This window comes from Sitophilus oryzae, unplaced genomic scaffold (genome assembly GCF_002938485.1).
Source record: "Sitophilus oryzae breed Bouriz unplaced genomic scaffold, Soryzae_2.0 scaffold_864_pilon_pilon, whole genome shotgun sequence".
Classification (NCBI taxonomy): Eukaryota; Metazoa; Arthropoda; class Insecta; order Coleoptera; family Curculionidae; genus Sitophilus; species Sitophilus oryzae.
In genome coordinates this window covers 1,685,144-1,699,584 of record NW_022147488.1, presented here as the reverse complement: position 1 = coordinate 1,699,584, position 14,441 = coordinate 1,685,144, and the positions used below count along the sequence as shown (strand labels likewise).

Here is a 14,441-nt window from a genome sequence, read left to right as displayed (position 1 = left end):
AAAGTAATACATTACTTTTCATTGATATAATAAAATACAGGTGTTAGCCACGTACGTTCATAAAACGAACCAGTATACGGCGGGCCGCGGGTGCCAGACGTCGCGGCGCTGGAAATCACACCTTAAAACAGCCATGACATTAGGTTGAAATTTAAAATACAATTTTCTTTTAAGCGAAAATGTCAAATGTTGACATATGATATGTCATTCTATTCAGATTGTCATTTTCTTTCAAATAAAGTAACAAAATACCCAGGGTGATTTATAAATCAAAAATTGTAGTTATTTAAGGTGAAACAGAAAGTGGCCGAAAACAATTGAATACATAAATCGATTCAAATTAATGTCATATACTAACATACCAAATCTCGTTTATTTATCTGAAATAATAAAAAAGTTACAGGAGGTGGGCCACTTTTGAGACGCAGCCGGTATAGGTTGAGGAAGAATATTGAGCATTGGTTAATTTTGGTAACAAGGTTTACTCCCTTATTTTAAAAAGAAATTCCCTGTATATCATTTTGATATTCAATATAGATATAAATATATTCAAAATACTTTAATTAAGCTCTATTTGTGTATGTATATGTGTAATCTGTAGGCAATGTAATGTAATATAGGTAAAATTTATACTAACAATTTTAAAATTGTAGTGGATAATTATAATACTTATTGTTGAATAGATTAAATAAATTAAATTTAAACCTCAAACGAAATAAAGATAAAACCATTAAATTTTTAATTAAATAATTTAATAATAACATTGATAATTTCACTAAAATGAGAAAATTTTTCGATAAGAAACTAATCCGAGGAAGCGAGAAAAACAGTTTCCCAAAGAGCAAAACTGGAAACTTTCTCATAATTTTCAATTTCGAAACTCCATTAAGATCGCTTATCGTTCTGCAGTACTTAATAGAGTTTTAGTAATTAATAAAGGCCGGTAAGAATGAAGTAAAGTAAAACAAAGTTAGGAGGGCAACCTTCTCCTCTCCTGAATTACTAATTTACTTTTCAAATAAAGTTGAGAGATAACAGAGAATTGAAATAGAAAAGAAAAAAATGACTATTATTTTACAAAATTTGAATACACAGTAAATTTTAAAAATTACGTTAAAAATTATTTTCTAGAAAGGTCTAATAAAGAGAATATGTAATTTTAAAGGCTCAATGAAAAAACTAAAGAAGGCTAAATGAAAATACTAATAAAGGCTGAAGACTAAAATGATATCTTACAGGGTGTTTCAGAAAACATGTGCCATCTCTCGTTGGGAGATTCCTCATGTCAAAATAAGATTTATTTTTCATATCAACAAAGGACCGATTCTGCTTTCTTTCGTAGCTAGAGGGTGTTAAAGTTTTAATAATCTTTCGATTTATTATAATTTTCTTCCAAGTACTTGTATTGATTCCAATAAAATTTTGAGGGTAAAAGTTACTATAAATGATACATATTTTAATGTTAAAAGGTGTCCATAAATTCATCAGGGACATGGATATGGATTATCACTAGAATATTTTTCAAAAAAAAAAACATGTGCGCCACTGACTTTTCCTCCTTTGATATCAAAATTGTGTAGACGATTTAATGACAAGTGAAAGTTATCTCTTGATATTTTATCGAATTTGGCCTCCTTGATGAGATAAACGCAATTATATTAATCACAATTAAAATAAAAATAAAATTAATAAATTATATATTTTACCTAATTTATTATTAAATATTATTACTATTAGTTAGTATTCCTATTAATCCAACCTACAGCAATTTCAAATGAAAAAAATAATGGTGTTTAAGATAATTACAAAAGAACTAATTTTAAAAAGTTGTAACATCCTGTAACTCTAAAACTATGCATTTTCATACCAATGTTTATAGGAACGTTTTTCATATTTTTGATAGGAAGTCAATGAGTACTTTTTTAAATCTTTCGCAAGTTAATGATATTAAATATTTTTAAAGGTTGCTATTAGATTTGGATTCAGACAAATTAATAAAATTGCGTTTCTCTCATCAAGGAGACCGAAATCGACAAAATATCAAGAGGCTATTCTGCTAACAAGAAAAAAAAAATCAGTGGCGTACATGCTTTTTTTAGAAAAATGTTCCAGTGATAACCCATATATGCACGTCCCTGGTGAATAAATCAAAATTTCAAAATTTCATTCGAAACGCTAAAAGTACTTTGAAGAAAATTATAATAAATTAAAAAAATATTAAGACTTTAACACCCTGTAGCTACGAAACAAAGCAGAATCGGACCTATGTTGATATGAAAAATAAATCTTATTTTTCCGTGAGGAATCTCCCCACGAAAGATGCCGCATGTTTTTTGAAACACCCTGTATTAATACTGGTGCTAAAGCTCTGACAAATTATATACCGGGTGCGTCTTGAAGGTGGTTCACTCCTATAACTTTTTTATTTTTTTCAGATAAAAAGAACAAAATTTGGTATATTATATATGAAAAAAAATGGGATTCATTGTAGTATTTAATTGTTTTTGATTACTTCCTGTTTCATCAGAAATGACTACAGCTTTTGATTTCTAAATGATACCGTCGGTATTTTTTTACTTTATTTGATAGAAAACGACTCTCTTAATAGAATTACATATCATATGTCAACTTTTGACATTTTCGCTTTAAAAAACATAGTATTTAAATTTTAATCTAGAGCCGTGGCTGTGTTAAAAACACTAATTTTTAATCAAAAAGCCTTGGAAAAAATAGATTTGACTGTCTAATATTCGTGTCTTGTCCTGGACGGTTAAAAAATGCTCAAATGGTACTTTTAATCATATCTCAATTTTTTCAAATGGAATAAGGGTGGCTCATTTGCTCATTTGGAAAAATATTTTTTTACGAATAATTTGGTACCACATACTTGGTATTTCGAGCCAAATTGTCATTATGAACCGCATGTTATAATTTCAAGTAAGCCATATTCAAAAATGTCAAAAGTTGACATAGGATACGGCATTCTATTCAGAGTGTCATATTTTCTATCGAATAATTAATAATAGTAATATAATATAATACAATAATAATAAAAAATACCGAGTTAAAATCTAATCTTTCAGAAATTAGTGTTTTGAGTTTTTTGGGAAATGTTAACTTTAAAGTAGTATTATTTGTTTTAACTTTAGTAGTATAAGTTAAAATTGCACATAAAACAACATTATTATAATAAAAAACATAAATTAAGGTAAAAGTAGGTTTGCGCTAAATCAAAATTATATTCAAATGCAGACAGACTTAAGGAAATAAATCAAACTATAAGTAGGGTGGTCTAGGAATTGATGGATTCTTAACCGTAGGTCTAACAAGATAAATGATTCTTGCCCGTTCACACCCGAAAATTAATGATGATAATTGTCCTACCTAACTCTGGTCAGCCATTTTAAAAAGCGTATTTAATATATCGATAAATCTGTTAATTGTTTTAAACTATTTACTTTCAAATTTACTGTCAATATTATACACTTTAGTGCATTTCTGTATTTTTACTTGCATTTTAATAATAGTACTATTAATATTGTTTATTTTAAAGTTTAGTGGTCTGGTTATTCATATTAAGTTGGCACAAAAATTGGCTTTTTAAATTATAATAAAAGTGTATCATATAGTGCAGAGTTATGAACATTTTAAATAACTAAAATATAAATAAGTAATACGCTACCTTCTATGTTTATTCCATATATTAAATATAATCAGTCCTGTTGCAATAACAATTCCAAGACAGGAAACTGCACACATGCATATAAAAAGAGGTAACGACAACGTCCTGAGGGATTTTCTGATGATAGTCCGATCCTGAGGAACTTTTCCACCTAGAAAAATTAAAATACAATTTATTATAATATATTTACGTTATTTATTTATTCTCTAAATAGAGTGTGTATCCGTTAAATGAAATCATATAAATAACTAGAGAAACGTGTTAAAAAATGTGGGACTAGTCAAAAACTTTCATAAAGGATGTATATGTGTAATGTAACAGTGGCCAATATCAAATTTCTTATTTCAGAAGCAACACCACCCCGCATATAATTTAGATTTTGGAATTTTCAAAAAATTCCAAACATATTTCATGTACATTGTCCTATATATCATGTACATTGTCCTATATATAAAATGAATTGCTGACGGATTAAATAGTGTAGAGTATAGCGCCTACTACCGTTTACTGCGGGGAGATTATAAAAAGTCTATCATTATCGCAAAAAAGAATGCCTACAGTAATTATGTAAATTCATCAAAATCGAAAGCAAAAAGTGCCTGGAAAATTATCAACCTCGAGAGAAATCATCAGGCAAGATCGAGAAACAACTCTGATATAAAAGCTACGAGCTTCAACGAGTATTTTCTGGAAATAGCATCTAAAATTGTAAGCGAATTGTCCATTGATCAAAATATTCAGAACGAATTGATTGGAAATATATTAATGAACAACAGCACTTTTGTTTTTTTTTGCCAATAGACGGGCGAGAGATACGGAATGCTGTTAATGCGCTGAAAGATTCGGCTTCATATGATATTTATGATATAAGTAGCAATATTTTGAAAAGCATTTCAAATGAAATTATCCAGCCTATGGTTCATCTTTTTAACATTTGTGTTGAAAAGGGAATTTTCCCAATCTTTTAAATTATCTAGAGTGGTTCCAATTTTTAAAAAAGGAGACGAGGATTCAGTGTCGGACTATCGCCCCATATCGATTGTTCCCGTTTTTGGCAAAATATTTGAAAAAATTAATAAAGTTAGATTAATGGATTTTTCGAGAGAAACGATTTGCTCGACTTTTCACAGTTCGCCTTCCAGGAGGGGCGATCTGCGGTTCAGGCTGTTGGTAGGGTTGTGTCGGACATAGTCGAGGGCTTTGAAAAGGGAGAGCTGGTAAATCTAATGCTATGCGATCTCACTAAGGCGTTCGACTGTGTATCGCATGCGATCCTGATTGACAAGTTGTACAGATATGGTGTTCGAGGTGTTGGACTGCAATTGCTTAAGTCATATCTCGACGGGCGTAGACAGTGCGTGGACTTTGGCAATGCGGTTTCTGAAGTAGGTTTGATGGAGAGTGATGTGCCACAGGGATCTGTACTGGGACCACTGCTCTTTATTATTTATATTAATGACCTTTTTAATTACCTTATACCAAATAAGTGTCGAGCGTTTGCAGATGACAGTTCAATGTCTTGTAGAAATAAAAATATGGATCTGCTAGTGACTGAAAGCGAAAGGTTGATGAAACGTGCGGAGACTTGGTTCACGCATAATTGCTTGAAACTGAATCGCGATAAAACGCAGAACATATTTTTTCCTCCAGATGGTCTAAGGATATAGAAATGAATAGTGCTAAACTATTGGGTATTACACTGGATAGTACACTCAGTTGGGTACCACATATTGAAAATCTTAAACGCAAACTTTCGTCGGTGGTATACTTGATGCGTAAACTTAAAGCGTTAATCTGCCAGGAGTCTTTGTTGAATTCGTACTAAGCCTTGTTTCATTCCCATATGTCCTATGGAGTGGCTTTGTGGGGGAACTCGACAAATTCTATTCAAATATTTCGGTTGCAAAAAAGGGTAATTAGAATATTATGTGGTGTTGGCTATCGAGATACATGTAAGCCGCACTTTATTAGACTGAATATATTTACACTGCCTGCTCTGTATATATTAAATCAACTTTTGGAAGTTCATAAAAGTAAATTTTATCTGACAGTTAACTCTGACTCATAATTATGGAACAAGATCTGCCAATCTAATACGGACCAATTTCTATAGACTGGATAAATCAGCTAGAAACTCTATACGCATTGATTTATACAACCGTCTTCCAATGGAATTAAAAACTCTATGTTTTAATAAATTTAAATATAAGCTTAAGACATTTTTAGAGAAATCTGGAATTTATAGCGTGGATGAGTTTATAAAGCAGGTAGATGGGAACTTAGATTTAATTTGATTTATTTGTACAAAAATTCTTAAATTGTTGTTTGTCTTGTATGTATTTAATGTAACACACTTTGCCTCCGTGTATTGTTTTTTTTTCTAACTTTTAGTATTTTTATGAAATTCTTATCTGTTTGTTATTTACTCTGACCTGCTACAATTATACTTTGTATAAATACGTAGTCAATAAAGATTTATTTATTTATTTATTATCTATCTACAACTGATCAGAAATATTAAGTAGTCTTAGAAAGTTGTTGTCTCACTGCAAGTCAGTAGTTGTCAGTGTTATTGTATATTGAATGGGAGGTTAATCACCGCAAGCTCATAGATCTATTTTGTCTCTCTTTCTTGAGTTATAACTCATCAGTATCAGGGCTTTGAGAAAAGCCAATATCTGAGACGGATTTACAGAAGTTAGTTCTCCATCTCCGATATCAGTCGTACCAAACACTGACGTGCTGACACAGAGAGGAGGAGGACTGCTTTCTTTACCTAATTTGTTCAGCTTCTATATTCATTTATTTTAATTTTGCATTTCATTATACTTAGGTATTAGTTTATCCCAAAGGCCTCATTTCTGTAAGCTTGGTGCATTTCAGTTGATTTCAAAAAATTCCGACCGCAGCACTGTATACGGCAGAAATCAGAAATTTTCGCTATGTGTTTCACGCCGCGCGCTGTCCCGGTTACAGTTCATGGTCATCGCATTAAAATAATATTGAAATCGTGGCTTTGTCATAATATTTAAGTATTTTAGTTTTTTGCTAGTGCAGTTATTAAAACTATAAAACACTTAACGCTGTGTCGGGTAGTAAAAAATAAGTGAAAGAAAATCCGAACTAGGCATCCTATTGTGTGGTGACAATTTCAAATGTTAATAAAATTGCCGAAAAAATGTTAACGCGTAAAGGAGAGCGTAATTAAGGAGTTGTTTGGTGCAATAACATTCAATAACTCAACTATCCCGGATATTCAACTCTCCCGAAACAACATTTTATAGCTTCACGGTTTCTCACACCAATTTGACCAAAAGCAAAAATGGATTCAAGCAGTTCGACGAAACAACTGAGTAAACAAAGTGCTCGTTACATAATCAACAAATTAAATAGACATATTATGTACCCAGAATATTATGTCTAAAATACATTGTAATAAGTCTGAAAAATACAAAGAGAAGAAGAATCAAAATGATTAAAATTAACAAGATACAAATTTGACATTCAAACGAGCACTTCGAAAACCACCCCAAAAATTAAAATATTCCAATGCAGCTATGCAAATAGGTCTCGGCATTTATTCATCTTTCGCAATATACCTGCGTATTTTAATTTTTGCCGCCGCTAAACGGTCCCTTCTTTACCGGCATTAAACGATACTAAATAAAGGGCGCCCCCAAATTAAACCAAAGAAAATTCGAAATCATATTTCTTAGTTAGTTGAGGAGCAGAATTTAATAAACAAGAAGAGAGCAGAACGAATACCGCGAATTTTAATTATCCGACCGAGAGATGTCCTTAATTGCACGTCATGTTAAGCCCACAACATGCTCTGGGAAAATTAATGGAGAGAGAACGTATTTGCATAGAAATTCTCTCAAACTTGAACTAAATAATATTTTGTAAATAAATAGAAGAAAAATTAATTTATTCGCTTTTGTTTGAAAGTAGTGGTGTATAATTACAATACAATTACAATAATAATGAGGGAAGTCTAAATATGCAAAACGTGTATTTTGTATTACACATATTTTTAACATATTTGTCTTTTTTTTGTACATTAGAATGTTCAACACTTGAGGGAAAAATATAGTGGAATAGTTCAGCTAGCGTTCTACTAGAAGACTTCAGTTCTACTGCTATATGTTCTACGTCTGTGTGTTTTGTGTCTACAGAGATTCAATTCTACTTATTTTCAAGCCATATAAGTTCACCACTATGAAGTTATACTCAGATAAGACTTAAGTGTGGAAGCTCAAGTTGCTGTTTATTTTTATTATTTTAAGATAAGAGTTTTCTTTGAAAAACACTACATTTTACATCATATGTTGCTATAAGTCAGAAATCGAAAAAACAAATAAATTTATATGAAAAGATATTGACTGAGTTAAAGTTACATTTGTTTACAATTTCTATGATATTTTGCATGAAAATATTAATATAACAGTGATATATTTTCGGGAAGCGGTCAGTTCTAAATTAAACTGATTGTATAACTATTGTATTTGTATGAAGAAATATACATTTCTGCAGTTTTTTACGTAAAAAAAGGCCTCTTCGTAAGAATAATTAATCGATGTAAGTTATCAATACAAGTCATTATTAACAAAAAATAAATATGTTGAGTAGACAGATATTTGACTTGAGATAGTTATTTGAAAGAAATGATAAATCTAGGAACTTTTTTTTATAAATTAATCATAATTTTCTCTAGAAAAAATTATGATGAAATAGTTTCTGTTGAATCTTTGGCGCAAAAACATTTCAAATTTATAATTTCACTGTAATAATTATATAGTTAACATGTTCAATTTTTGTTAATGATGACATGTATTGATTGATTATTTCGATTCCAAATATCCCGAGAACCATCATTAGTCGTAGCATTTTTATCAAGAGACATTTTTGACGTAAAAAACGGCGTAAATGTATACAGACCGGACCACCGTAGTAGTAACATAGGCAGAACCGGACGAATTAGCGTATACCCGTCCACCGGATAAAAAGCAGGCGAAAAAATGCGATAAAATAAAAATAGGTAGATATGACTTAAATCGTTCGACGGCAGAAGTTTGTTTTTAAAAATTTATTTATTTTCAAAAACTTAGAAGCTAGTGTACATTACAACAACAGAACAAGGAATGATTTAATAATACAATGTGATTTAAAAGGTAAACTACGTTTCCCACGATCTTGCTGAATTGCAATGTCTATTCCTGGGATCAGAGTGATGATGCGCCGGTTCTCACGGGAATGGTCACATAACTTTTGTGATAAGAATGTTTCAGAATTTGTATTTATTCGTGTTTTAATAGCCAAAACGAATACATAGATTCTCGCGACAGTTCTCGTGTAAAATTTATTTTTCAAGTAAAATAATGGATGTTTACGAAGTTCGTGAGAAAATTCAAATTGTAAAATGGTATTTCCAAAATAGGTCTTATCGGGATATACAAACAATTTTTCACAAACTTTTGTAGACAGGCCAATTCCATCTTTACCTACTGTATCAAGAGTTATTAATAATTTTGAAACACAGGTTGCGTGTTCCTACAAAAACAGAAAAAGCCTGATGTGTTGATTAATGAAGAACAGGAGTTAAAACAAGTGTTCATTTGTGTTACCGTGGATTAAAATCCCACGTTTTCAAGTAATCAAATTGCTAAGGTGGTTGTCCTGCCCATAATGCCCGTATTGTTCACAAATATTTGAACAATACTTTTCCCAACCGTTTAATTAGTGGATATGGAACTATTTTGTGGCCCGCTAGATCACCAGATCTTTCTCCCAATGACTTATTTTTATGGGGTTATGTAAAATCCAAAGTGTATGGTCATAATAGGGCTAATAATCTGGATGAGCTTCAAGTAAAAATACGAGAGGCTTTCCAAACTATTAGCCCTAATATGTTAGCCAATGTCAGACGGGGATTTTACGACCGCCTAGGCTTCTGTCTAGCACAAGAAGATGATCATTTGAACACTTTTTATAACTTTTTTTTATTTAGAGTAATATTTTAGTTTTTTTTTGGGTTTAGAAAACTTATTTATTTTTAGTTTTGGCTTGTAAACACACTCAAATAATAAATATATAAGTATTTTTATTTTAAATGTTACTTTAACTGAAGGTAAACACTTAAAATGAAAATAATAAATACTCGGCACTCCTCGAGTCGTATTCCTAGTCTGTCATGACCGACCCGTCCAAGCACAACTGCAACTGCGTACTGCCTGACCAGCCGACTAGCCGGCAGTGACTCTCGAGTACGAACGCAAAACGGGTAAACGTAAATTCGTCCGGCAACTTGCTATGTTACTAGTGGCCTGGTCTTCTCTGTATTTTCTCACTCATACAGGCACGGACGAAAAGTTATTACTCTTCAAACAAGTTAAAAAGTATGTAGAACCAAATACCAATTTTCATTCAAATATCGACATTCGTTCAGAAATTATATGAAAAAAAATCAAAATAAAAATTAAACTTATACACCTTGTATCTCCGAAAAGAATTATTGAAGGCATAAATTAATAAAAACTCTTTTATTTACTTTTTCTGCAGAATATGTTTTGCCGAAGTTTCCCAAATACAATTCGGACCACCTTGTACAATATTCGAAACATATGGTCATTAACTTATTTAATATAATTTACGGTTTCGCTCAGTAATATTTTTTTTTATTGTAATAAATGTTTTGATCGTTTGTATAGTTATTTTTGACTTTTATTCAAGATAAACATATAGACATTCAGTGCTGTTGATTACGTTATTTCAGCTATCTAGTGATAAAACATTCTTTTTTTGTTTCTTTACTAAACCTTTTTACAAAAATATTACAAAGTGGCGCCCGTTTCGTTGTCTTTGACCATAAGTCTACGATTCTTTAACATCAACATTAATAAGATCTTTGCAGCCTACACATTATAATTTTTTGTTTAATTTTTTAACAAATTTATTGAATCATAGAAAGCAACAAGCCTTACCCAGGAACCTTTCCTCTAACCTTGGGCAACGGATACTTTTTTTTTGGTAACAATAAAAATGTTAACATTAGAAATGTTAACACATAAATAGAAGAATATATATTATGGCGCCCAACGTGGGGTTACATATATTTTTAGTACTGATTTGCGTAAAAGTTTCTGCTAAATTCCATTGTGCAATAATTTAAAACCAAGTAACTCCTTTCAGTATAGTCCGTAGAGAACAGCTGTTGTCTAAAACTAACTACGTGATTCATTGGTCGGTTCAAGATCACCATTTCTTGACCCAAGTCTTGGGTTTTATCCAATTGATCTGTTGGTTTATCCTTGGTTGTTTGCGTTTTCTGGTTGTATAAAAATTGATAATAGTTAAATATCAGTTATTTACAGAACACTTTAGTTAATTAGCAATATACACATTTTTTAAGCCAATAATGATGTTCTGCTTTCTCCTAGAAATTAATATAAACTATTTGAAGACAGTTAGATTATAAAATTGGGAACAACAATTAATGGTCACAAAACCACCAGCCTCAGATTTGCCGATGATATACCGTATCATTCAATTTATTATTCCAGCGGGAAACGAAGAAGAATTACTGCAGCTTCTAAAATTGGTTGAAGACGAAAGCGAGAAACTTGGACTTGAAATAAATCCCTCCATAACAAAAATTATGATTATCGACAGGCAAAACAACAACAAACCTGATGTAGTGAGCATTGGTCGTTTTGAGGTTGTCAGTCAATATACCAACTTAGGAAATCCCATGTAAAGTTTGAACTGTCCAAATATTGGCTCCCATATTGATTTTTAGCGAAGTCGTAACTAGATTTTTTAAAGTCTGCGTTTGGTAAACGCACATGCTAAATTTGAACAATTTTGGACTAACCGATTTTGAGTAATTTAAGAAAAAATTAATCAATTTTTAAATTAAAACTGAATAGGTAACAACAAACACCAGTCAAAAACCGACATACCTTAAGTTGTCAGCGTCATTTTTAAAGTAACATGATTTTAATAAAATTTTAATATTCAGTACTATTAGTATTTTAATATTCATAGTTTCCCCTCAATATAAAAATTAAATTACTTTTGATATTGACAAAGTCATAGTTACCCGTTCGGTTTTAATTTAAAAATAGATGCAATCTTTCTTAAACTACTCAGAATCGGCTGGTCCAAAATTGCTCAAATTTGGCATGTGTATTTACCATACATAAATCTTCTATAATCTATTAAATAATCTATTTACGACTTCGTCGTGAAATCAATAGGGGAGCCAATATTTGGCCAGATCAAAATTTGCATGGGATTTCCTATGTTTCCAACGACGATGCACCACCCGGTATATATCTTCAGTCACTTATAAACAACACAGAATCGTTAGAAGGGGAAATAAGAAAAGGAATTGAAATGACAAGAGTGACAGTTCGAAAACTCTCAAAGATATGGAGAGACAAAAACATATGATAACACTTAAAAAAGGCTTTTTGATTGCCTAATATTTCCTATATTAATATATGGCTCCGAGTCCTGGACGATGAGACAGTCAGACATGAAAAAAGAATGGCGCAACTGAGATGTACTGTTGGCGACAAATGCTCAGAATTTCCTAGACTGCCCGGCGAACCAATGAATCCATAATCCAAGAACTGAACATCACAGAACGTCTCTCAACTTTTAGACAGTCACGTATACTTAAATATTTCGGTCACGTGATGAGGAGAGATGCTGACTGTATGGAAAGACTAATTATAAAGGGCAAGGTTCCAGGAAAAAGACGCTCGCCCTCCCGATGCATAGTACATAGGCTTGTACATGAAGCACAAGACAGGGAATTACGGAGACAAACTACGCACATTACCTGACCACTATATTCCTCTTGTAGGAATAAAGACAGAGAGAGAGAGAGAGAGAGGTTATAAAATTTAAAAAAAATTATTAACTAGAACAGAATTACCCACACACTTCACAAAGTCACAAAATCGAAAGCAAGACGTAAACAAAGAGGAGATTCCCAACTGCTGTTAGCAAAAAGCTTACTGAACTGAATTCGAGCTTTAGCCGAATTTGCATTGATTTAATATTCAATGGTCCGTAATACCGAACGGAGGTGAAACGCCAGTTTGACAATTTACTGGGACGCCTTCCGAAAATAAAATTTTGCATTATTGATATTATTTATATCCCTATGGCGAAACCTCAACTCAATTTAACGGGAGTATGACCGGGTGATATATAGTAGGTTTTTGTTCTGTTATTGTAATATATTTGAATAAAATCGTTTGTTGATAATAACATCAATATTGTTTGTTTACATTTATTAGTTTAATTGTTATGAGTATTATTCGTTGAAATTTATTAGCATAATTTGATTAAAAAGTCATATTGGAATATGGTGAATATGTTTATAAAACAAATACTAGAAATTTAGTAATTACCAGTATTTGTTTGAATTTCGGCTTTTAAAATATGTATTTTTAATATATTACTAAATTTTAAAATCTCATTTTTAGTTGGTTTCTTAAATCCTTTTTGTATTATTGTAAGTTTGAAATGCTTTAAAAAATTATTTGTGAAGTTTGAAAAAAATAGCACGTTCTATTCGGAATAAAAATGTACTTTTTATGGCTTTGGTCAAACGTACAGGGTGGGTCAAATTGGATTTTCTATAGAACATGCACAAAAATGTGCATTTTTAACAAATCGCTGTAACTTTTTTCCTATGGATAATATTGTATTATTATGAAAACATTTCCAAAGCACCTTTTTACGTATAAAAAATTAATGATTTAACAGTTGTCAAGAGAAAAATTGATTTTATATTTGCGACACCCTGTATATTTTTAATTAACTGAAAAGCACTTAAAATAACCTTTCCAAAATTTAGCACACTTGATATTTTGTCATAGTCCCCTTCGAAATACAAAATTTTTAAAAGTTCGCCACTTTTACTTTAGTAGGCTTTGAATCCCTTATCGATGATTTGCCTTTAATAGAACTCGGAAACATATTTTTCCAGCAAGAGGCACCGCACTGAAGTTATCAGAAAATTTGTGCAGCCAATTTCCCGAATAATGGAATAGTTAACAAAGATTCCAGCCGTTGGCCGTCGATGCCGCCCTATGGATTTTTATCTTTGCAGAAAAATAAAGGATCTTATTTTTAAAATACCCGTATAATCTAGACAAGAATTAGAAATACTTAGCGGTTATGCGAGGGTAACTTTTAGCTTCACTGAGTTAATGAATTCCGCGAGAAATGTTCAAAATCGGTCCCGTCTGTCCATAACAGAAGACGGTTGACATGTCGAACACCTGTAGCAAAATCTCAGGTCTTGGTTTGCTATTTATTTTTATTATTATTAAATATAGTTTAAATTGTTATAAAATTCTGCATCTCTCATTGCAAATATTATTTTCGTTTTAATTGCTGCTCACAGCTAGATTTTTTTTTGCATTACAGCCGGCGCCGTTCAAAGCCTACTCATTCAAAGTGGGCGAATTTTTAAAAAGGTAATTTTAAATTCTTTTCAACAAATTAAAAATATACAGGGTGTCCCATATAAAAAATCAAATTTTCTGTTGATAATTCTTAAATTGTTAATTTAATAAAATATATACTTAAACCATTAAATTATACGTAAAAAAGTGCTTTGGAAATGTTTTCAGAAAAAAAAATTCCATAGAAAAAAAGTTGTATAACAATATGTGTCTCATATACTATTGGATTATGCTTCCTAGTGCTATATAATTTGCCTAAAGCGCTCTAAACAGAC

The 14,441-nt window shown here is 31.3% G+C and overlaps 1 protein-coding gene across 1 annotated transcript in view; it reads right to left on the bottom strand.

The window, feature by feature from the left end:
* LOC115890425 (gamma-aminobutyric acid type B receptor subunit 1) overlaps nt 1–14,441 on the bottom strand; it is a 635,424-nt gene that overhangs the window by 26,665 nt on the left and 594,318 nt on the right. The window contains exon 10 of the mRNA XM_030910650.1: nt 3,683–3,833. Within this exon, the coding sequence (XP_030766510.1) occupies nt 3,683–3,833 (151 nt within the window). The remainder of the gene's footprint in view (nt 1–3,682; nt 3,834–14,441) is intronic.